General features: G+C 40.1%; 1 protein-coding gene across 1 annotated transcript in view; it reads right to left on the bottom strand.

The window, feature by feature from the left end:
* Positions 1-3: 3 nt before the first annotated feature.
* Positions 4-23,870, bottom strand: part of PDZD8 (PDZ domain containing 8) — an 83,202-nt gene continuing 59,335 nt past the window's right edge. Inside the window, exons 4-5 of the mRNA XM_019555965.1 lie at positions 8,062-8,224; positions 4-4,579 (exon numbers count right to left, since the gene is read on the bottom strand). Coding sequence (XP_019411510.1) covers positions 2,394-4,579; positions 8,062-8,224 — 2,349 coding nt within the window. The 3' untranslated portion in view covers positions 4-2,393. The remainder of the gene's footprint in view (positions 4,580-8,061; positions 8,225-23,870) is intronic.

Below are 23,870 nucleotides of genomic sequence, written 5' to 3'. Positions count from 1 at the left end.
TGGTAATTTAGCAAAACTATTTTATTAAAGCTTGTTCTTATGATAAAGTCATAGCCAACAAAATCATATCAGGCAGAATTTCCATAAATGCGTGTAGCTGCCACCTATCTAGATAGCACTAAGCCAAGATTCTGTTTTCTATGGTATTCTTTATTTTCAGCTATTTACAGTCAAGCATGGAAGCAAAGAGTACAACAGGAATGTAGTATTACAACTTTTCCCTCAAGAGCCAGCGCTTGCTGTAGTTAATGCCAGATAGGAGTTTTGTTTTCCTTCTCATCACTAAAATACAACTATTTCACCCCCACCCCATTCAACATATTTAAAAATATTGCACTACATTTAATTTATATCTTACAATCATCATTAGCAATGTTATATGAAGAAAATTCTATCCAGCTTCTCTATCCATTATATTATACATTTATGTAATTTAAAATCCTGAATGTGTTGTTGTGAAATCAAAATTTGCATTTTTTTTCCTGCAGCTCCTTCACATCTGGCAGTATAAATGAAGTACTTGGATACACTTGAAAACTCCTTTACTAATCAATAATGAGCAAACACTGATGGAGATTTAATCCAGATCGCCACCAATGAATGGTAAGATACCCAGAAGATAACAATGAGAAAGACATACTATGCATTTCAAATCAAGCATGGGTTAAATGACTTAATCAGTAAGGGGGGGATTTTTTTTTAAAATTATTATTTGCTGAAGTAGAATTTCAAGGAGTGTTATACATGCGTATTTATAGAATGGATAACGTTTTCACGTGTCAGCTGAAGAATTATCAACTGCTGAAAATACTTCACAAAAAAGTGCAACTAGTTGCAAGACTGAAAGTAACAGCTTTGCTTAAAGATAGAAGTAGTATTTTTTTACTGCTGGATCTACTGTTTATTGTTTTTGCCTCCCTATTTTATAGTGGACAAGTTTAACAGTGTAGTATGTTAGTGGCTGCCCACCAAAAATTGTTTAAATTAGTGGTCTAACTGAATAGTTTCGCCTCTGATTCCACAATCAGTGATATCATAGTACAGTACTTAAACATAAAAAATTATGGTATTTCTGTATTAAGATGAAACTTGAAGAAATTCATAATAAATAGGGATAATGCATTTAGTTAGATGATGCGTAGAGCCAAAATTTACATATAGCACATGATCAAACTGCTTGCTAAAATTCCTCCTTATCTCATCTGAACATATTTGTTTGAATCCAGTGGGAGAGATGTATGCAGTTTAAGATTTTTTTTTTTTTTTTTTTAAAGCTGGCCTTTTCGCTCTTAGCATTTCTTCTGGTTGAGTGGCTGAATGCAGTTCTTCAACATCTGATGATCCCAGGAGTGTTGACATACACAGCATTTATTGATTCTGTTCAAATCCCATATTTATTCTGCACTTAGAATGTGTGGCAAAATATTAAACCCTCTTGAAATAGTAATGTTGCTGCATGCCTTTCATAGACAGTGATAAGGATAAAAAAACCCCAGCTTCTGAGAACTTCAGTTTTCCTTTTGCAGGTTAAATATTACATTTCACAGCAGGATTTGTGTGTTATAAGGCTGCTGCCTGCTATTTATCTCAATTAAAACAAACAAACTTGCTACGTTTTCTGGCATATTCCCCATAAAATTACTACGCAGCATCAGTCCATATTGAATACATGAAACAATGTTTAATATCCCAAAGGTCTAACGAGGGATGCTTTTTAGCATAACAAGACCATATTGCAGACTAATCATGACTTTTTCAAGTTAGGGTGTTTAACAAAGTATGGAAAGCAAGTAATGCGATATGTAATGGTACTTTTAACTAAATATTAATAATAGACAAAAAGCCACTGTGTTTGGCAAAAATAAATACACAGCCGTTTAGAAGACATATTAATGCACCATGATCAAAATTTCAAAACCTGGTCCCTTAATGACTGCTGTGTTGTCACCAGGTTAAGCATGCAGCAAGCTTATAACTTTTTCATCACATGATGGAAATGAAACATTTTGAAATCCTGGCGGTTTCCTGTTCAAAACACTAGTTCAAAGAAAAACAAACAAACAAAAGTGTCAATAATGCTCTAAAGACACCACACATACATTAATGTGAAATGTTAAGGTTACATAATTAGAAAAAGTTAAAAATAAATTATTAAAAATAAACTCCCAGTATAAACCCAAAAATGTACTTCTAACACAATTTGAACCAGCCAGTTTAACAATATGGTGGTACCGTAGCTGGAAGAGAACCTCTACTAAACCATACTCTTGCACAGGCAAGTAACTGTGAAGAAGCTGGCTGTATACATTATACCAGTGTTTAATTAAGCTCTGATGTGTTTTTTGATTAAGTGCAAAATATTTTTTTCAGTCCATCCTTCTGAAGGCTAAATATCAGTCTGCTGATTGAGGTGGATCATATGGTTCTTCTGATATGCTGCTGTTTAATGTTGGAGCCTCTGTCAGATTGACATCTTCATGATCCATTTCTTCTGCAGTGCTGGTTTCCTCTGTGTTTTTAGTCATTTTTTTGGACTGCTGGTCTAAAGATATATTTTCTAAAGATTCTATATCCTCAATACCTGCTCGGTAGTGGATCATGAGCAGTGTAAGCGCCTGCAGTCTTTCAGCTGATTTAATCAATGCAGCAGAAATTAATGCTTTTTTCCTTGCATCGGTTGTTTCTTTTTCTTCTTTAAGCAGTAAATTGTTATTTTCTAGTTCTTGATCTATTTCATTCTGTAGCTTATCCAACATGAACTCCAATTTCTGGAATCTTTCCTCTGTAGGCAAACTTCTATAGAGGTCACGGCCAATTTCTTTAACAGCAATGAAGACACTGTCATCTAGTCCTCCCTCCTTTCTTGCTAATTTAGTTGCACGTTTTGAAGGACTATTTGAACCACTGATTTCAGTGTCGCTGCTTTCATTATCTGAAGTGTTTGGTGTGTGCTTTGGAGAAGGCTCTACGGCATCTGTTCCTGGTTCAGCGAGGCGAGTTTTAGGGACTTGCCGAAGATTTAAAAAACGAGTGCTTGTGTTGATAATATGTCTTGTTAAACCTGTTGTTTTGTTAACAGACTTGCTTTCTGAATCAATGCGAGAGGATGCAGGAGCCTGATTTTCCTGGATTTCTGTTTTAAAGCTTCCCATGGTTCGATCGAGTTTCCTTTCAGCTGCTACACAAAATGGAGTTTCAGTCAGACATTTTTCTTGACATTTTTTATGACAAACATAAGCGCAGAGCATGCATTGAGAAGCTGCTTTAGTCCAAACTTTCTTTTTGCAGTAATCGCACCACGTTGGATTCTGAAACTGAGTATCTTGAAAGTTATGCTTGTTTTCGGTAAACACCATTTGTCCTAGATACATATGCTCTTTTGGAAGCGCGTGAATTTCTTCTTCCGAGTTAGATTCCCGTTCTTGTTCCAGCAGAAAGCTCGAATCTTCAGCTTCACCGTCTTTTAAATATTTGAAGTGCAAAGTTACATCTCCATAGCAAAACTTTTCATTGAATCCCTTATGCACTGTCAAATTGCGAAATGCAGTTCTAGTGACGGCAGCTTTAGGAGCAGGGGCATCTAATCTAAACGTTCTGATGTATTCCATGGATGATGTAGCTATACAATCTAAAGCAATTTCTTCAAGTTTTATACTTACGTGTCCTAAGCAGATAAGCCCACCCATTTTGAAAGGGTCTCTGCACCAAAGTGCAACATTAAGGTACTTATGGTAGCCTTCCACTTCATATATACAGGAGGATGCTCTTGTCCTTGCCCATCTACCCTGTCGGTTGCGATATGGAATTTCAGGCGATTCCCATACTTGCTCGTCTCCGCTGTCCTTAGAACCACGTGCATTTTCTAAAATTGTATCTTTTAATACTTCTTGTTTTGGTACAGCTGTTACTTTTGATAGCGCTGGGTCTTCTACCTGATCACTATTTTTTGTTATCTTCTCTGAACATTTATCTCCATTATTTACAGGTGGAGGAGGCCTCTCTGGTTTTTCAGAAGATATGTCGCCAGTTTCTATTTGAGTTTCACTAGAAGACAAAGTAAGTTTAATCTGTGGTCTCGGTGGGACAGGAGGTTTAGCACTGGATCCCTGTGGCGGTCTGACTGATTGCTGTGTTGGGTCTTGGCTCTCAGAACTTTTGGGTGCTAACGGTTTGGCTCCATCTTTTGATTGAGTTTTTAAATTTGTTTGATAATTTCCTAAGTGTAACTTGCGATTTAGAATGGGAGATATAGTTCCAAGTGGTTTAGCAGCAAATGTTACTACCGAACGTTTAGGACTCTGAGTTGTTGGAATCTCTTCATTCAGCTCAGCTGATTTTATCTCACATGCTAAGTCTTCAAATTCAGAATCCAAGTCTTTGCTCTCAGCATCTGCTGAAATGCTAACTTGGTCCTCTTCTTGGTGTGTCGAAAAAGTAGATTCCTCTAACTGTGCAAAACTATCTTGCAGTGCTGCACCATGCTGATTATAACCCACAGGCCTCTCATAAAAGACTAAAACTCTATCGCCAGCCTGCTTGATAAGCTTTAACACTTGAACAGTTGAGGTGATTTTAACACCTAGGTAAAAAGTAAAAACAAAAATTAGCAAACTCAAAAGGAAGGAAAAAAAAAAATCCCTTATATAAGTGACCAAAAAGCAGTACGTGAATAATTCAATTCTGCAATATTTAGTAATTGTATCACTGAAAGCCGCTATAAGGTGGGGCTGGCAATATCTTCTGGCAGGGCATCTGCATGACCCACCTCTAGTTGCACGTCAGCAGAAAGATTTTCAAGAGCAAAAGTTCTTGTCATTAGTCCCTAACTGTACAGCCTTACATGCTGGACAACTTGATAGTAGTCTCATGTAGCGATTAGATTATGGATTGCATAGGATAGTTTGGATAGGGACGATCCTGCCTCAGGCAGAGCGCTGGACTAGATGACCCCTGGAGGTCCTTTCTAGCGCTACTTTTCTATGATTTCACTCCACTTCTGTTACTACTTCAGACCTCAAAATCATTCTTGCTCTCTGATGTCCTGGTCTTTCTATCACAGTGCCTCCTATCTTTATGAGTCAATGTCATTAATGAAAATATTAAGGCAAGTCCCAAAACCAGTCCTTGAGGAACTCTACTAGTAACCTCTCTCCTGCTTGAAATTTCCCCTTTCAATACTACCTGTTGCCATTTCCCCTTTAGTTAGTTCCTTACCCACCTTACAATACTGCACATGACTGTTTTCTCCAGCTTAACTAGTTAACTCTTATTTTGCACTATATCAGATGTTTACTGACATTTAGATATATGAGATTTCCTTTCTGGAGAAAATCAGTTGTTTTACCAAAGGGGAAAAAAAAAAAATCAGGTTATTTTGTTGTAATCTACCTTTGGCAAACCTGTGTTGCATTTTATCCTATATACCCATTTACCCCCATGCTTTTATGTTATCCATTCCTTCAAAATTTGTACCACAATATTATGCCAGATTTTAGAAAAATAAGCCTGTAGTTGCCTGGCTTACTTTTTTTTAAGATGTAGGTAACTACTTTTGCTATTCTCCAACCATATGGCTTATGTTCAACAGACTATGATTTCATATGCCAATTCATAATCCTGGGATGAGACTGCCTCGTTTCCACTCTCATCTTGAGTGAATCAGTCTCTTAGTTTTGCTTCCATGTCAGTTCTGGTATTTGCATTTCCATACTGTCATTCCAGTTAGCTGCCCCACTACTGCCTCAACATGCTGGATCATCATTCTTACTGAAAGCTGCGGCCAAGCATTTATTTATTGTTTGGGCTGTAGCTAGGTCATCTCTAATCCTTACAAAACAACAACCCGAATTCTTCTTTCAATGTTCTCTGTATTTGTACGTCTTATCAAGCCTTTTCTTTCTAGTTTAATATCCTTTGTAAGATCTAACTCACCTTGACTTTTGCTACTTCTTCATCCCTATACTTCTTGATCTCCAAGACAGTTCTCCTTACTATAAATCTTGTCTTCCATTCCTCATAGCTCCCTTCGTATCCTAAACATTTTTCTTGAATCAGCTTTTATCATCCATTCCTAAAATAATTTTGGCCCAGATTGTTTCATCCATTCTGTCCTCTTGTTTCTTTAGTCTGTATAATGATTATACTATAATCATTAAGGAGCACTACTATGATAGTACTTCTATCCTGAATAGTTTTATTGAATTTAGTAATATTTTGGTGATGATTGCTATTACCATTTTCTGTTATTCCCCATATATCCACTGTTAGATGCTACACAGGAAGTCAGTCCCATCATTTGATTATCTGGGTTCCTTGCATTGGTATATAAACACTTCCATTCCTTACTGAACATATTCTGCTGACTAGCTAGGTTAAACACTAACTTTCACTGACTGTCCTTCATATCCATCTACTGTTTTCATCCATATTAATACTTTCTTTTTCTCTGTTGCCTGTTTTCCTACCCACTGATATTCCTTTTCCATTGCTGTATCCTGAAACTCCAGCTTAAGTTTTAAAAAACAAAGATTTCCAGGATCAACATAGGAACATGCTTTACAAACAGAGTACGCTAGACAAAACCCCTGTAAATCTATCTAGATAGAGGTGTCAACGTGAACCCAGAGAAGTTGAATTCATTTTTAATTATGGACTATGAGCCTAAGTGCCTCAATCCACATCGGGATTCCTAATGAGTCTGGGAATTTTACACAAAAATCAAGAGTAGATTATAGTTTCTATGCAGCAACTAAGATTTTATAGATGTCACTGACCTAAATGTTCAGAATTTTCAGGGGCATAATGTTAAATGCTTACATGTTATTTCAGTTCCCAAATTGGAAAAGAAAAGGTCTAACACGTTAGTACTTTAGAGCTAAAACTTTTATGTTTGCCAGGATGGAAAAAGGCACTTGAGAGGGCATAACAGCAGTCTTCAAATACATGAAAGCCTACCATGAACGAGGAGGGAAAACAGCTTTTCTCTCTTGCTGCAGTGTAGGACATGGACCTATGGCTTGAAGTTGTAGCAAAGTAGGTTTAAATTGGTATCAGGAAAAACTTCTTCACGGTTAGGAGCGGGAGGCAGTGGGCCAGACTGCCTAGAAAAGGTGTGGACTCTCCATCACTGGAGGTGTTCAGGAAGTTGGATAGGTACTGGTCAGGGAATGGTTTAGGCATAGCTATGCCAATGTTCAACTATGGGTATATTTCCCATGCTTCTGGGCTTTGCTGGTCGCCACGTGCAGCTGGGAGGGGATTTTTTCCCCTCCTACTGCTACATTTTCTTCAGAAACAAGGCTGGGGATTTTGACTGGGGTGCACTAACGCTCCTGCTGAGATTGAAACCGAGAGGTTCCTGGCTACAGCATCTTGTCCCTTCACACAAGGTCAGACTGATAGCCATATTTGAGGTGAGGAAATAAATTTTACCCCGTGGTCAAATTAGTATGGACCTTGGAGAGTTTCATCTTCTTGTAGGCATGGCCCTATACCTGGGATTTCTCAAGTGTATTTTAATAACCTTTGCAGCAGCAGGATATTGGCCACTATGTTCCCCCTGCTTTCTCTGTATCAAATTGGGGTGGTATGTCTTGTGCTGTGTGTGTCTGGGTTGACTGAGCAGTTAGACAATGAATAAGATGGTTGGGATAGGAATGATCCTGCCTCTGGCCAACGGCTGGATCGGACAACCGTCCAACCTTACTGCTCTGACTCTAAATATTATTTTCCTTGCAAGCTAAGCAGCTTTAAGTCATCAGAAGAAAATGAACGGGGACCCCCCTGCCATTTCTCGACTGTTAGAGTATGACGCTTGAAATGTTTCTTCAACTTTTTTTTTTTTTAATATATAAAAACCAAAAAAATAGATATTAATATGCAGAAAATGGGCCTTAAATTATATTCCTTGAGGGGACATAAGTACAGAAATGCCAGTCTATCGATAGGGGTTAGATTGATTTTGCTCTCCGTTGTGACAGTCTAGTTGAATAGAACTGTATACAGCCATTCAATGAAAGACAGATGCCTGTGTTGTTTTAAATAAAAGATTTGATTACTTACCTCCAATAGCTATAAGTCTATCACCCCGTTGGAGATCAGCAGCTGCTGCAGGTGAGTTTGGTGTAACGGTTTCAACAACAACATGTCCTCCAATTTCTTCTTTAGGCTGCACTAGGCGCAGAGTGAGTCCAACACTTTGTAAGTTCCCTTTAATTAGTTCTGCCTGGAAAAAAAGTATAGTACAGTTTATTAAATATAGTAACTCCCTGATGTTATGGTTTCAGCCGTTAGTGATGATCATATATTAACAAAATAGAATTTATAAAAACAGGCACCATGAAATGAAGCGTATAACTGGATCAATGCTCTGACTATGCGGGCATCCATTGATCTCAAAATCTTTGGACCACACCATCTGACAAACAAGTTATTCAATGGGTAAAAGGAACTCGCACCTCATAAGAGCTCACAAACTCTGAAGACTGTACCAAGACTGCATTAAAAGGAGGTATAAGATTCCCATTGCTTTAAAATATTGATGCAATCCCAGCCCTGAGCTACAGACACACTAAACAAATGTAAGTCTGAAGGAACAGGGTGCCAGTGGGGTCACTTTAACAACACCCTAATATTGAAACTTTGTAGACTTGTTCCCCCCTTATTGGGAAACATTTTGGAAAGGAAAATTGAATCAATCTCTTCTTAGACTTCCGCTTTGGGCATAACACATAATAGTAATTATAAAAGCTGCTACCATCAGCAGCCAAACATGGAACTCGTCTGGAGTTAGATAAGGTAGAACAAATGTATTATGTAGATAAGAAAAACATATTTGGAGTGATTCTGTGTGGCATCTGTTTTATAAGTTTATTAAGGCATTCAATTTAAACTGAAAGCCCATAAGACTCTTGAAGCCTATCCCTGGCCTACAAAGAAAAATAAAACCATACTTTTCACAGATCATTTTTCTTAAACAAATCTTCAAATAGTTGAAATATATAAAGCTTTTTAAATTTAAAAAGACAAGACTTTATTAACTTGGAGTGCCTTATTGAACTTGCTGTATTTTATTGCTAAAATCATTATTTTCAGGTCCAAACTTGCAAAATTTGGGAGTTCACTGCAGCTTCATTGTTTACTCATCCACCGACCCAAAAGTACAAAAAAAATCCAAATGTAGTAATAGGTGATGTTATCTGAAATGCCTACCAAAGTTCAGTGCTTGAGATCTCTATATTGTTTCTTGATATAGAATACCTCTGCTAAAAGTTAAAAAGTTAATTTTTTTTTTTTTAAAGAGCATTATTATCTTTGGGCCATTTAAAAAAAAGTCGTCATCCCCTTTCATACGATCAGAAACAACTTTGGTGGAAAAGCTGTTTGGGTCTGTCATTCAGGTAGGATTTACTAAGAATACATAAAGGTATTTAACAGTAATATTTCAGGAAGAAAGGATCACATGCTTATAAAGGAGCTATCAGACGGAAACTAAGCAAAGGATCTTTTAACAAAGTGAGCAATATACATTTCACTTCCTCTAGCTTATATACATCAGGACCTTAGGTTAAACAGCTCTGTATACTGCAAGAGAAAATTATTACTGCTGTGATTTTCAGAGGTGTTTATGGAAGTCACATACCTAAAAATCACACTGTGGTCTCTTTTGAAACTCCTACCTTACATTACAACGCAGAGGGAAGATCAGGCGAAAATATTTCTGAATCTCCATGCTTCTCATGACTGCTAAAAGACTATGTTGGAGAACAGATATCGCCCAATAGCTTAGGAGCTCTAACCAAAATATGAAGTAGCCTGACCTATGCTGTTTAGACAGCAAAAAAGAGAAAGGAAACAACAGGCCTCATTTTCATAGCAGACTATTCGTTAGCCAACTGAAGTACATAGCACTCTTTAGTAAAAGTGATAGCAAAAATGGCTCTGTTGGAAGTGGTAGGAAAAAAATGAAATGATCCCTTCTTAACTGCATTAGGTTTAGCAGGTTTTGTAAATTTAATTGCACTCTATTAATACTCCTTCAGAGCCTTTCTGCCATCTGCTTTGATGGTTTACAGTCCCTTGTGAAATCTAATTTCGAATTATGACTCTGGGCCTGAAAGCCTGGAATCAATTAACAAAATTCGACATTTTGAAAACACAGGACAAAATGGCTGGGTTGTGGGCTGGTCTGTAATATCAAAGAAGAGGAAACTGCACCTGTACTCCTGAGTTTCCCATCTGTTCTGATGACAAAGCTGCTAAGAAAGTTTGGCTTTCAGAAGATATTTTTCTGAGAACTGCTCTTCTGACCCGTTCAAAGTGGGATTCGACAAATGTTGATTATTTTTAACCCCTCTCCCCCACCGTTTTTTTAAAGCTGAAAACTAGTATCTCACAAGAATTGGGATTCTCTATTTTGTTATGATGGAGCAAAGACCACTAACAGTATACAACTATTACTTATGAACCACTGCAAAAGAGGTGGTGGGGAAAAGAAGAAATGGATGTCTCCAGCACAGTAGGTTCCCTTTCAGACTTCAACCTTTCTTTACCAGCTTAATGAAGTATGATAAATATTTGAATGCATAAATACCAATAATTCTAGCTTTACAGAGCTTGCTGCTGTATATCCCATTCTTAAAAGAGGCCTACCTGGGAAAGTATTGAGTCTAGGGTTTCCAAACCAGTCAATGGAGTAGTCAGATATTGTTAACTGTATATTTTTGATCAGTCAAAGATTATAGCAATTAAAAAAAACCCTACTTTTTTGTAGTTTTGTTGACAGAAATATTTTATTTTTGACATACTTCTTAATGGAAAAATTGTGCTTTTTCTGTGCATTATTTGGACCTATTTGTCTTTTTTTTCCTTTTTTTTTTTTTTTACAATTTTTTATTGATATTAGACCAGTCAGTCAATTGACTGAACTTTATTTGACCAGTCAAACATTCAGCCTTAAGTTGAAACATTTTAGAAAGCAGGGACCATGTGAACCACACATGCACTTCATGCAGAATATTGCAACTAAGGACTTTACAAGGGAGCAAATCAAGAGAAAGTAAGAGATGCAGAGATGTTTTTTATTGTTCTTATGCCTCTTTGAATCCAAGGACTCCTCTGAACTGGTGGTCTTTAAGGCAATAAACATTCCCTGCTCTGAATGCCTAGATGTTCAAAAGGTAGGTGTCAGCAGGGAAAACTTGGACTTCTATTCTTGACAAATGTGAATGGTGAAGAGGATGGGTAAGCCAAGTATTGCTTTGAAGAATTACTTTTACCAGTGATTTCTGGAATCAGAAATGTTGTCTCGTTCTTTATTATTCGGCTTAAGAAGATATGCACCTAGATTCTTTTTAACAGGATCTGTTACAAGGAACCACACCAAAAGGCCACACAAGCCAAAGGGTATCGGAATCAATGAACAGCGAATGTGGGAGCAGGGAAAAAAAAATTTAGACTGAACCCAAAACCTAGACAGTACAAACTAGAGGTGCTGATGTTAAGCAGATTGCAATAAAGGAATTGAGAAAAGCATGGGACCACAGAGGCGGATCCAGGGGGATGGAGTGGCACAGCTGTATCCCCCCTTCACTTATCTGCAGAGTCTGAGGTGTGGCTGCAGTCCTGAGCTGGCAGGGGATACTTGGGGGAGAGGGGGAGACAAGACAGCCAAGTAGGACAATGTAAAGGGGTAGGGGTGGGGGGGACCTCTTCCTATGCTTAGAGGCAACCATTGCTAGAGACTTGAGGGGGGGTGGGAGTGGAGGGAGATACCACTGTGCATCAGCTGGGAAGGGTTGTCCAGAACAAGGTGGTGGTGGGCTCCGGGTGCAGGAAAGTCTTAGCTACTTTGGGGCCTCAAAAAAGTCCTTGGCAGCTGCTGCTTGAATGTGATCTGCCTGTTGGGGCAGAGACTAGGGAGAAGGTAGCTTCAGCCACCCCCTGCAGTGCCAGTCACATCACCCGCACCCCCGCTTTTGAAGTCCTAGATGTGCCCATGACCACAGATGCACAGATATTGTTGGGTCTGAACATCTGGGCTTTGATAAGGATGCAATGAGTCTAATCATTGGTAGCAGAGGGCCCACAGTGTAATAAAACCACTTAAAGGAAGTCTCTTTTTAAAAAGAACAGATAGCTCCTTTGAGCACAGTGAGCCCAGTTCATCTTAAGCTCAGCTATAGAAGTTAAAAAAAGAAAAAAACAAAACAAAACAAAACAAAAAAACCCAAAAAAACCCAGAAAAGGCCAAACAGATTCAGACCAAGCTGATTTCTTTCTGGAAACTTTTGAGAAATTCTGAGTTGCTCTAATGTTTTTGATTTCTCCTTTTCAGATGCAGACAATGAATACGAAAAGATAATTACAGTATCCTTCCATTTCTTTGCTGAGTCAGGTACGATCTACTCGGGCATTTACGAACAGTTGGATTTCTACAGTTTAACTTCATTTTTGGCATCAACGTGCTTGAAGACATTTCTCACTGTGGGACCATTTTATAAACTAGAAAATGCAAGACTCTGTCTGCCTGCATTATGGCTTTTTCCCCTTTTTTGTTGTAAATTTAATTGTGATCAAATCTGTGGATGACACCAGGTTTCTTGTGATAGGAAACATGCAAAAACAGGATCAATGTGCTCAGTGACAGTAATTAGAACAATGGGGTTAAAGGTCATGAGAGATGGTTAAAGGGAGAAAAAACAAACAGTAAATACACAGAAAGGGATTTAGGGCCAGGTAAATAAACCAAACACATTAAATTAAGTTTATTTCCATTTGATTCTGTTAACAATTAGTCCCACAGTTGCTTTTTGCATGTAATCCATTACTATAATTCCTCAAATAAGATAAAGAAAACGTCATCATAAAAACTGGAACACGTGTGATAAAACATCCTCCTCCTCCAGACTGGTCACAAAATAAAGTAGGTAGCATAAGGAGCATACAGAGATGGGACTAGTACTGGGGCTGGCAACTTGTGGCTTGCAGACCGCATTTGGCTCACAGAAGTCTGATCTGTTCTGCATCTGATTAATGGCGTGCTGATCCCCAGCTGTCCAGTCTGTTCAGTGTTTTACTAACAGTGTGAAAATCCCCTCTAGCCACTCTGGCCTTCAGTGCTCCATGCAGAAGGCAGCCCATTTACCATCACCGCCAAATTAACGTTGCAAAGGCACATTTACACGTGCTCCAGGGGTAGGGTGGCACTTTAATTCCAGCAGCTCTGAGAGCCACTGTAATTAAAAGCACCACTGCATCTTTTGCATCAGTGTCCCCACACTTAAAAATGGTGGCAGGGGTGCTTGAGCTAAAGCTTGTTCGATGAGCTTCAGTTCAAGCGCCCCCGCCGCCATTTGTAAGCATAGGGACACTGATACATAAGAAACAGGAGGCTGCTGCGGCACGGTAATTACCATGCTACAACAGACTCAATCGAGCCTGCTCCAAAGTGCTGTTATTACAGCGCGCTGGAGCAGCCTCCATACTTGTGTATAGGCACCCCAGATGGTTGCCTGCCGTGGTTTTCAGTCCTTCGCAATGCCTGGCTGCAGCTGGGGATTGAATGCGATTAAATCAATTGAAGTTTGATCCGGACAAGACAGAGGTAATAGTGGTGGGCAGACCACGATCTGCAGGGATTGGGATGTCTATCATTGATGGGGTTCAGCCTTCCTTTGTCATTCAGGATCAGCCCTGTGGCACTCCTGAATCCTGTGCTACCCTGGATCTTCAAGTGGAAGTGGTAGCTAGAAACACCTTTAACCAATTCTCTCTCACAGAAAGGCTATAATGTTGTTTTTCAGATTCAGACCTGACCACCATCATCCATGCCTTTATAACCTTAAGGCTAGACTATCGCCATACACTTCACCTAGTGCTGCCCTGGATGACCATGCAGAAGCTGCAGCTTGTCCACAACTTGGTGCCCTGTCTTCTGACATGGACTGGTCACCAGGACCACATGACTTCAGCCCCCTAAAGTCTACACTGGCTTCCAAAAACTTTCCAAATGAAATTCAAGGTGCTGGTTTTGACCTAAAAGGCTCTAAATAGTCTGGACCTGATATATGAAAGGGATCAGCTGCTTTCCTGATGTCCCTTTGCGACCCTAAGGCGAGCCGAGAGCAATCTTCTGCAAGTTCCATCTGCGCACCAAGTTTGCTCGTTGAAAACCTGTGGGAGGTTGCTCTCAGCAGTCCCTCCTCAGCTCCTTCCCTCTGGCGTGCCACAGTCCGAGTCTGAGCCTGGACATCTTCCAGACCACTGCAAGAGCTTCCTATTTGGGCAGCATTAACCAAGCAAGGGTAGGCTGGAGTTTTTGTTTTGTGTCATATTTTAATAACATACTTGCTTTTATAAGCAAGTTATTTTGCCTCATTGTCTCTGTGATACCATTTGAGCTGTTGTTTGCCATTTGAACAAAACTGTGCCTGTAAAATTAGAGGATGCTTCGGGAAGCATGGGTAAAAGTCTCTTCAGTCATACCGTAGCACAGTGGTCACCAACCAGTGGATCTTGATCCAACAGTAGATCTTGGAGCCTCTTGGAGTTGATCCGAGGCTGGGGTGGGGGGCTGAGTGCCCACGTACATGCACGTGCCCCAACCCAGCAAGTCAGTCTTTGGGGTGGAGGCTAGATTGAGGCCCCCCCCAGGGTAAATGACAATGCTGCAGAGGCAGGAGCAGGGGTAAGCTGAGTGGGGCCCCAGCTGGGTGGGCCTCACCTCCTGGGGAGGTGCGCCCCCAAATCATTTTTTCTCCCTCTGCCTTGATCTGCTCTCCCCCTTCCCTCCCCACAGACTTGTGCTGGGTGGGAGATGGGGGAGGTGGTGGTAGCTGCACACAGTAGATGTTGGGTTGCTTTTAAATGCCAAAGGTGATCTCCTACTTAAAAAGGTTGGAGACCACTGCTATAGTACCATAATCAGGATATAAAATGAACAGTATCTTCTAAAAGCTCAACTTAAGATTCAAACATTGGTTATGGGCTGTTCTAACTTTTCTTTTGTGGAGATTCAAAATGAAAATGTAAATAAGGCTCACCATTAGACCTTTCAAGGCAAAGCAAGGGCATCATTTTGACTAAACCTCTGGAACCTTAGGACTATACCAGAATGAAAATCTATGACATAAAGGGAAGAGATCATTAAAAAGAGTACAAGATGTATGTTGTTTTCAACAGCCACATGAACACTGCTCGTCAGAAGTTTAATTGCATTTCCCATAACACACGGACATATATTTTCTGTTGGTTATTTTGAATGTCTTAATAAACATTAAATGCAACTGTTATAAGACAAAAACAACACTGATTTCCTCCCAAACACAGATTTTCTGGAAAGTCCTACTTCACTGTTTTTTGCACGAGCTTTTGATAAGCTTGACATTTCTTTTTGTTGCTGAATTGGCTTTGTAGGCTAAAGAGCCAGCTTTTATAAATGATAGATCTTCAAAGACATTTTTCACTGCATGAAGATAAGAACATTTTTGCAACTAATTCTTACTAACTACTCACCAAGTCATACGTATTGATTGTTAACTATGTGGCCTTTAGTGTAATTAGTAGTAATTATATCTTAAGCTGTTGTCATTACTGAGCCAGATGTGCATGTCACAAATGATTTGAAAATAACTATCACTTTCCTCACTCTATGATTGACAGCATTCATAATAGTTTTTCAAAATGTGAAATATTACAGTTGAATCATCAAACTATTGTTTTCCAAAGCTGTGGAAAATATAGTCATGCGGCTTAACACGGTGTTACAAAAAGCAAAAATGAAGTCCATCAGCTCTCTCTGGAAGTAGAGCTGACAGAGCAGGAAATAGCACAGATATTTTATACCGATGGTAGCCAATCTTTTTGGCAGGGGTGGGTGCCAAAAGTTAAGCAGTGCCCCCACCTTGCATGCCACTCTGAACCCTCTCTCCACCCCAGAAGCATACCTGATTAAGTTTGCACTATGGGGCACCAAAGTGGAGGCAGAGCCCTGGCCATGCAGAGAAAAGCAAGGTAAGTGTTAACATCTGGGTTCAGGTTAACCTTTCCCTGGCTCTGTACCTGCTGCAGTTTCTGGTGAGCAAGAATCCGAAGCCCTGAACTCAGCAGTGGCTTCAGGGCCTGGGAAGCATTAACCTTGATCTTGGCTGTAACACTCAGCATCTCGTCTCACAAGCGTTTGCCCCCCATCGCTGGAGCGCCCTGCTCCCCGTCTCTATTTCAGCACCTCCCTTTATTGGCGTGCCCATGGCCCACCTGCCACACAGCAACTGCAAATGCCACTTGCACTTGGCCACCCCTGTTTTATACTAAAGCACTGATGTCATTATTTGGGAAGCAGTTTCATAGTTTCTAGGGTCAGAAGGGACCTGAGCAGATCATCCTAGTCCGACCCCCTGCCACGGCAGGAAAGAGTACTGGGCTCAAACGACCCCAGCAAGGTGTTCATCCAGCCTCCTCTTAAAGACCCCCAGGGTAGGAGCCAGTATCACTTCACTTGGAAGCTGGTTCCAGACCCTAGCCGCCCTGACTGTGAAGTCGCGCCTCCTGATAGCTAACCTAAACCTACCCTCTGTCAGCTTGTGACCATTATTCCTGGTCACTCCTGGCGGTGCTCGGGGGAACAGGGACTCCCCCAGTGCCTGCTGGTCCCCCATGACTAGTTTATAACAGGCCACAAGATCCCCCTCAGCCTTCTCTTGTGGAGGCTGAACAGGTTCAGGTCCCGTAGCCTGTCCTCATAGGGCCTGCCCTGCTGCCCCCTGATCATACGAGTGGCCTCCTCTGGACCCTCTCCATACTGTCGACATCCCTCCTGAAGTGCGGCGCCCAGAACTGGACGCAGTACTCCAGCTGCGGCCTGACCAGTGCCGCATAGAGGGGGAGGATCACCTCCTTGGACCTGCTCGAGATGCATCTGTGGATGCATGACAAGGTGCGGTTGGCCTTCCTGACTGCATCCCCACACTGCCGGCCCATGTTCATCTTGGAGTTGCTTCTCTTTCCTTGACTTGATCATTTTTTAGCAAAATTTCTAAAATACTTTATCAGCACCCCCCTCTAAAATTAACATCCAGACTTATACTTCACTACTTCTTCACCCCTATAACAAAGTACGCTTACTATATATTCCTCCAGCACTCCTGGGAATAGATTATAGACCTCTAGTTCTAGGCAAGGGGGCTAGGGAAGGGACCAACAATGTGCTGTGAGATAATACCCAGTTCTACTTGACCCCCTAAAAGCTTTTCTTAACAGATACTCAGTGGGGATTGTGATCTACAGGTTACAAAGCCTGGCCCCCCGCCCCCACTGGTCACAAAACAATGCAGCTATAGGGCCAGGGAAAGGTCACTGCAATTCAGCTCTGCCGCCTTCCTTTCTTTACTACAGAGCCGTGGTTCCTAACCTTTCTTATACTGTGGACCGGCAGGGCAGTGGGACGGGGCACACAGAGCCAGCTGCCTCCCTCCTGGGGCTGCCCAGCCACCCAGCTTCAACCTCGCACGCAGCTGCCAGCAGTGGAAGCCGCTTGCCCCGGCAGACAGACAGGGGTCCGACCAGGGGGGCTCATGCCATGACCCAGCAGTCAACTCTTCGTGGCCCGGTGGTTGGGAACCCCTACTACAGAGCATCTCCACCATGAGATGCCAAGGACAGCAATTGAAGGAACACTTTTTCACAGAAATCCTTTGAGATAAAGCAGCCCACAGCAGTGCCTTCTGCATCTCCAAGTTGGAGACAGCTTCCATTGACCGAACAGGACAAACTCCATGCACCTGGTGGCCAATTAAATCTGACTTGCTTTACAGAAAGCCATTCAACACAATTTTCAAAAATTAATTCTTAATAGGCTATTTTTGAATTTATTAGGGTGCTAGGTACCCCATCCAACTGAAGTTCAACATGCACTGGCCACTTACTCCTGTCTGTCTGAAAATTATCCTCTTAAAATTTACATTTTGTTCACCATAACCAGTATTTCGGCAAGCGTATTGGTGAAATCCAAGACAAGACAGTATAAAAATGAGGAAGATATATTTCTGGATTATTTTGCATCCATTTTCTTACAAATCATGAAAGGAATTTTCCCTCTGATTTGTGTAATAAAAATAATTCCGACAAACTCGTGTCTTTCCTGAAGTCTTTTGTTGACCCTAAAAATGTACATATCTGGTAATTACTCTAGAGCACTTAGCACAAACAGTGTTTGGTAATTCGATCCAGACCGTGTATTGGTGTTCTAACATTAAGTGTATTTCATGAAAGCTCCTGTTGGAAAAACATAACTCCCGGAGAAACCGGAGTGTATTGGTGACTTACATGAACTTAAACGTACCTGAGAACTGTACGGGGGAGAAGGCAGCAGCAATGCAACTCCTCTATGATTGCAAGCTGTTGAGCTGTGGGGAAATGCCCCCTGCCCCTCTAACCTTCCCCAGACTGGAATCCCCACTCTCTAGATCACAGTGCCAGCAAGTACAAGCGTACAGGCATTTGTTATAGTGAGAGAGACTCTCTTACAGGGGAGATCTTCCAGATGTCATCCTGGAAGATGTTCATTCCGGATCAGGCATGATTAATCCTTTGAGGAGAAACTAAGCAACCGAATTTACGTTCCTAGTTTCCTACCGGAAGAGAGGCAGTTCTCTTGGTACAGCCCTAACACCTGGACTTGGTGGCCTAAGGACAGATTTTTCATTGGTCTTCCTCTCTTTCTGCCAGGTCAGCTTTTAACTGGTTAGCGTCCTTTTATTTTAGGCTCAGTCTTTACAAAATAAATCCAGTTATCTTTGCTGGTACCTGGAAGAAGCAAGAACCCCGGTGTTCCTTCAAGAAATGTCTATGCAACAGGACCCGCTATGACCACAACAGAGCATAAAAAGTTATCTTGGAGGAAGCTAGCAGCTGAGCTGTGCTGACATCCAAGTCCCCACTGGAGGAAGTTATAAATCTTTCTTTGCAAAGGGGTACCTGAGCTGATTACGTTCAAGTTATCTTAGGTGTGTCTACACCACATTTGATATTTTTCTGCTGTCAACGTACATGTACTTGGGGCTCACTGACGTCACTTCCAGCCAAAGCCAACAAACAGCTCAAGTAGGAGTTAACCTTTTAGAATTCAAGTAGGCTGCTGAATTCAGTTTTATAATCCTGCCCAAGTCACGTACAATACTCATAAATACAATACAAGCCCTTTCCCCAAATTTTTAACAGTAAGCCAAGTAGAACTCCAATGATGAACGCACAAAGGAGGATGCCACTATAATAATCAGTAAAATTTCCCATTACAGTACTAAGCTTATTAAAAATGGCTACTTGCAATCAATTACAATACCAATTATTTTAACCTAGATAATTTACATATTGCACAGGGAATATGACACACATCATACAATATATAAATTACATCTCATTTTATTATTACGTAGTATGTATAAGATACAGTCAACACTGGAAGGAAGGATTTTAATTTTGTAATCAACAAAACGGACTTATTTTTTCACCCCAGGATTTTCATTTTGTGGGAAATGTCTACCTTCCTGTTCGGAATGAAAGTTTCATTAAGTGTAATCATGGACACATACGATACCTTAAGAAAAACCGTGTCTGTTTTTCCACTGGAAGTGTATAGAACTAGCTGAACTCGATGATTTCTTTTCCTTGGGAAACACCGGCCCTTTGAAGAAGCCACATGACAACACTGACAAAAGACAGTCTGTACTCTATTCCTGGTTTACTGCTAACAGAAATATGCCACAAAAGACAAAACAGCTTTAGCAGCTACTGAGATCTGAAGGTCAAAGCACAGATTTAGACTCCACTGACATTATACAACATAAAAGGAAGTTTTTCAACATAGCACCTTGACCTGCCTCTTCCCCCTGAGAAACCCAAGACAGTGGCCAGTCTCACTTCCTGTGGAACACCACCAGGGATAGTCAGACGAGTACTCTTTTTCAATGTGTTTACTGTATTACTAAGTTGATGAGGTTTTAAGACTCTCATTCTGCAATTAACAGTGTACCAAGGAACTACAGCAACCAAGAGGCCCTTTGATAATTACAATTAAAGCCTTAAAATCACTTATTCATTAAGTAAGGAAAAGAAGATTATGTAAGGTCAATTTAAAAAAAAACAAACCCACAAACTTCCATGGGTCAGGTACCCAGCAGGGCTAACAGGCCACCAAAACTGTATTCTATACCATAATGCCCTACAAAACAGAGCGATGGATGTTACGTTCTGGACTGGGAAGGAAACAAGCAATAATTCATTAAAGCTATGACCCTGAAAACACTTACGCACATGCTTAACTTCATTAACGCAGGTTATTCTACTGCAATTAATGTGACTACTTGGGCTAGTAAAGTTAAATACATACACGTCTGCAGGATAAAGGCCAAAAACTTCTGACGTCAAAGTGTGAACATGTTAGTCGGCCAGAACAGACTAATTATTATGGAAGGAAAAGGGTCTGCACATTCTTTTTTCTCAGTACTTATGACACATGAGGAAAGCCAGGGCAGCTGCTACAAAATACTATTTAAATACTGCAGTTTTATTGTACAGAAAAACAGTGTCTGTGACATACAAAAAAGTGAACTGTTTAGCAATTATCATGAATTGCTGCGACACTCTAAACAACAATTACAGGAGTTGAATAGAGGAGTTAAAGGCAAACAAGGCAGCAGGCAACCTGCATTTAACTTCAAAATAATGTCAGAGGCAGGTAAAATGCAGACCTTCGGCTTTATGTGCAGCTCTTCCTTGGAGAGCAATTTAGCAGAAACACCAATATAGCTCTTCTTTAAGTGCTGTAACACACTGACATCCTTTTAGTCTTTATTAAACCCAACTGTGATGATTTCCCTTAGCCCTGAAAAAAATGGAAAAAATTGATTTTTTTTCAACTCTGATATTACTGATTATGCATTTGATAGAAAAAAAGGCTTCATCTAATATTGCTTGAGCATGACTTAGTCATTATATGAATATTTTGTAAAAACCTCAGGAAGTTTAACAACAAATGTGAAAGCAGGTTTGCAGAAACTGAAAAAAAAATCTGAGAGAATAATTTTGGATTTCTAATATTAGGTGCAAGACAGAAGCCTAATATTAGTTCCCCTTTCAATCAATTTCTTATAGATGCTTGTGATAATGTCCATATAGCAGATATTGGCAAGGAACATCAGATGAACTTTCTTCCAAAAGAAATTTTTAAACAGATGAAGAAAAAATGCACATACAGGAAAAAAAAAATGAGTATGCCTTTTACTAACAAAGTCTAATATTTTCAACTTGTTTTTAAAACGACTCATCTTGCAGAAAGACAGTATGACATCAATGTTCATCTCTGGAAATTTTCCCTTCAGGTCCAGTGAACATCCTGTTTTCCTATTTTAATAAAGTATTTGCCACATAATTAAAATCTGATACAAATAAACTTTCCAAAGGGGGGAAGGGGGGTGGGGAACAGAAACAACACACAAACACACACAATTAAAGTGTTATTGTGATTTTTTTTTTTTTTTTTAAAGTATTCTTAAATTTCCAAATGCCCTTGAATACATCTACTGGTGATACTGTTACATTATCAATCCCTTCCTATTGCATCTTAAACTACCACATTTCTAAAGAAGCAGATGCAAAGAATAGCATACTGGATTGGTTTTTCTGTGGTTTCCAAGCAAGGAGTTTGTAACCCCCCCCGTTTAAATTAAGTAAATAAATAACTTTTAGGAAGTTATTTTAGCATTTCCAAAACAACAGCAACACATACACAAAACAAAACCAGTCACCCCATTAAAGGTCTTGGTCATTGGGATCTAAGCCTTAGTAACAGTTTTGGCACAACTAGTAAGAAATATTGTCAGTTTGAATGGATGAGAATCAGTCTGGACCAGAGGCGTCAAGCTCACCTGTGCTCCCAAGGCAAGATCCAGATCCCAAGGGACCTCCTAGGACCAGATACAGACCCTGTGGCAGGGTAAGTGGCAGTGGCTAATGCAGCTGTCGTTCACCGTCTCCCTTCCCACCCACTTCTACCAACATGCATGCCCATCAGGGCTCCGTAGCTGGGAATTTGGTAGCAGATCTTGACCTGCCCCTGAATTTCTAGCCCCTCTAGGAGCCTTGCAGGCTAGGTAAAATGGCCTAGGCCAGGGGTATCAAACATACTCATGAGCTAGATCTGGCCAGTGGAGCCATTTCGCCTACTGGGTCTGCTATTAAGCTTCTGTGACAATTAGCATGCAGGTTCCTGGGAAATAACTCATGTAAAGTACCGCTATACGCCTTGCCCAGAAAAAACTACATTTTTCATTAACTCATATAAATACTATTCTCAGCATACAGTATTTCAATATTACATGTAGTCTGCATGCAACTTCTACAAACAGATGAACAGGCCCCCCCAACAACCCACCCATTCAATTTAAAATAGCGCAGAACATGGATGAATGCAGTTTGTGATTCTTACAATACACAGATCAGACTTTCTGACTTCTTGATGAAAACCAGCGTTCTACCATGAGGGTTAAATAAAACGGCCTGAGTGATACTACAGAAAATAAGACAGCAAGCTTATTTATCTGCCAAGTGACCAGATCACTGTTTCAGAATCAAAATGATATCAAAATAGTTCATGTCAAAAGGAATGAAAACATGCTGAATAAAATGTATCCACATAATTAGGGTTCTTTAGAAAGTTTATCAAATACTGAGTAGTATGAAAATGAATGGTTACTATAACATTAAAAAGCTAAGATCTCAGTGTTATGAGACATTATGAAAGCTTGATTCTAACCACACTTTGAATAATTACTGTTAAAAGGTCAAAATCTGCAATGCATTTGTCCCTTTTCTATTAAAGAAAAAAAGCACCTCACTGAGCCTCTAGAAATCTTGACTTGATAAACACTGAAGTGCACACACACACAGAGTTAGGCACAGTAAGGAATGTCTTAGTCAATGGTTGTGTGCCTATTTTTGGTTATTTCACTGAACGTAACATGTCAAATCAATTTGTTTATGGTTATAGGGCACAAGTCGCTGCCAGGCAGTGAAACAGCAGCTCACTGTCACTCCTAATTAGTAGCAGCAAGAAGACAATGCACCTAGGGCCAGAGTTTCATAATGTTACCATCCCTCACACGTAAAAAGTTGCAACAACAACTATAATTGAAAAGTCCTTTACGTCAATTAAGTCCAAAGCTGAAAATTTACTGTGCAATAATATGTATGCATATTTACTTAGAAATGACTTGAATAAAGACATTGCCACTGTGGAAATCTCTTTCCAAACATGAACGAGAGCACCAATTCATCAGAAGGAATATTAAGGAACTGAACTTCTTCACACCAATCCCCATTTACAGCAAACAGGCTGTCAAACTTTCTGCCTCAACATATACAAATAGGATGTGAAGAGCAAAAGTCTGGATGTTTCTTGGTCTTTCATTTCCCTTTCACCATAATCAATTTGGCTGCATAATTGGATAACAATAATAGGATTCTGGTTCCTTGTAATCAGAAATTTGCCTGACAAGGAAACAAAATTGATAAAACTTCTCAATTTGTCTGCTGAGCCAAATGCCCTTCATCTCTAAGGTTTAAAAAGATTATTTTCAGCAAATACTTAAAAACACCATTTAAGTCACAAACTTTTTTTAAAAAAAAGCTTGGGAGAGGATTGTGCATTATTAATGCTCTACAATAGTGTTTTAAAAGGAAATCTAGCTATCTAATCATTTTTTCCACTGCCAGTGACTGACCAAAATGAATTTCTGGAGGTGGTTGGGTAAGAATCCATTCCATGATGAGGGGGAGAGAGACTCTTCCAGGAATAATCTCACTAGGAGTTCCCAAAA

The sequence above is a fragment of the Crocodylus porosus genome, unplaced genomic scaffold (assembly GCF_001723895.1).
Source record: "Crocodylus porosus isolate Cpor-Errol unplaced genomic scaffold, CroPor_comp1, whole genome shotgun sequence".
Taxonomy (NCBI): Eukaryota; Metazoa; Chordata; order Crocodylia; family Crocodylidae; genus Crocodylus; species Crocodylus porosus.
Note: the sequence above shows the minus strand (reverse complement) of the source record. Positions and strands in the feature narration are given on the sequence as shown.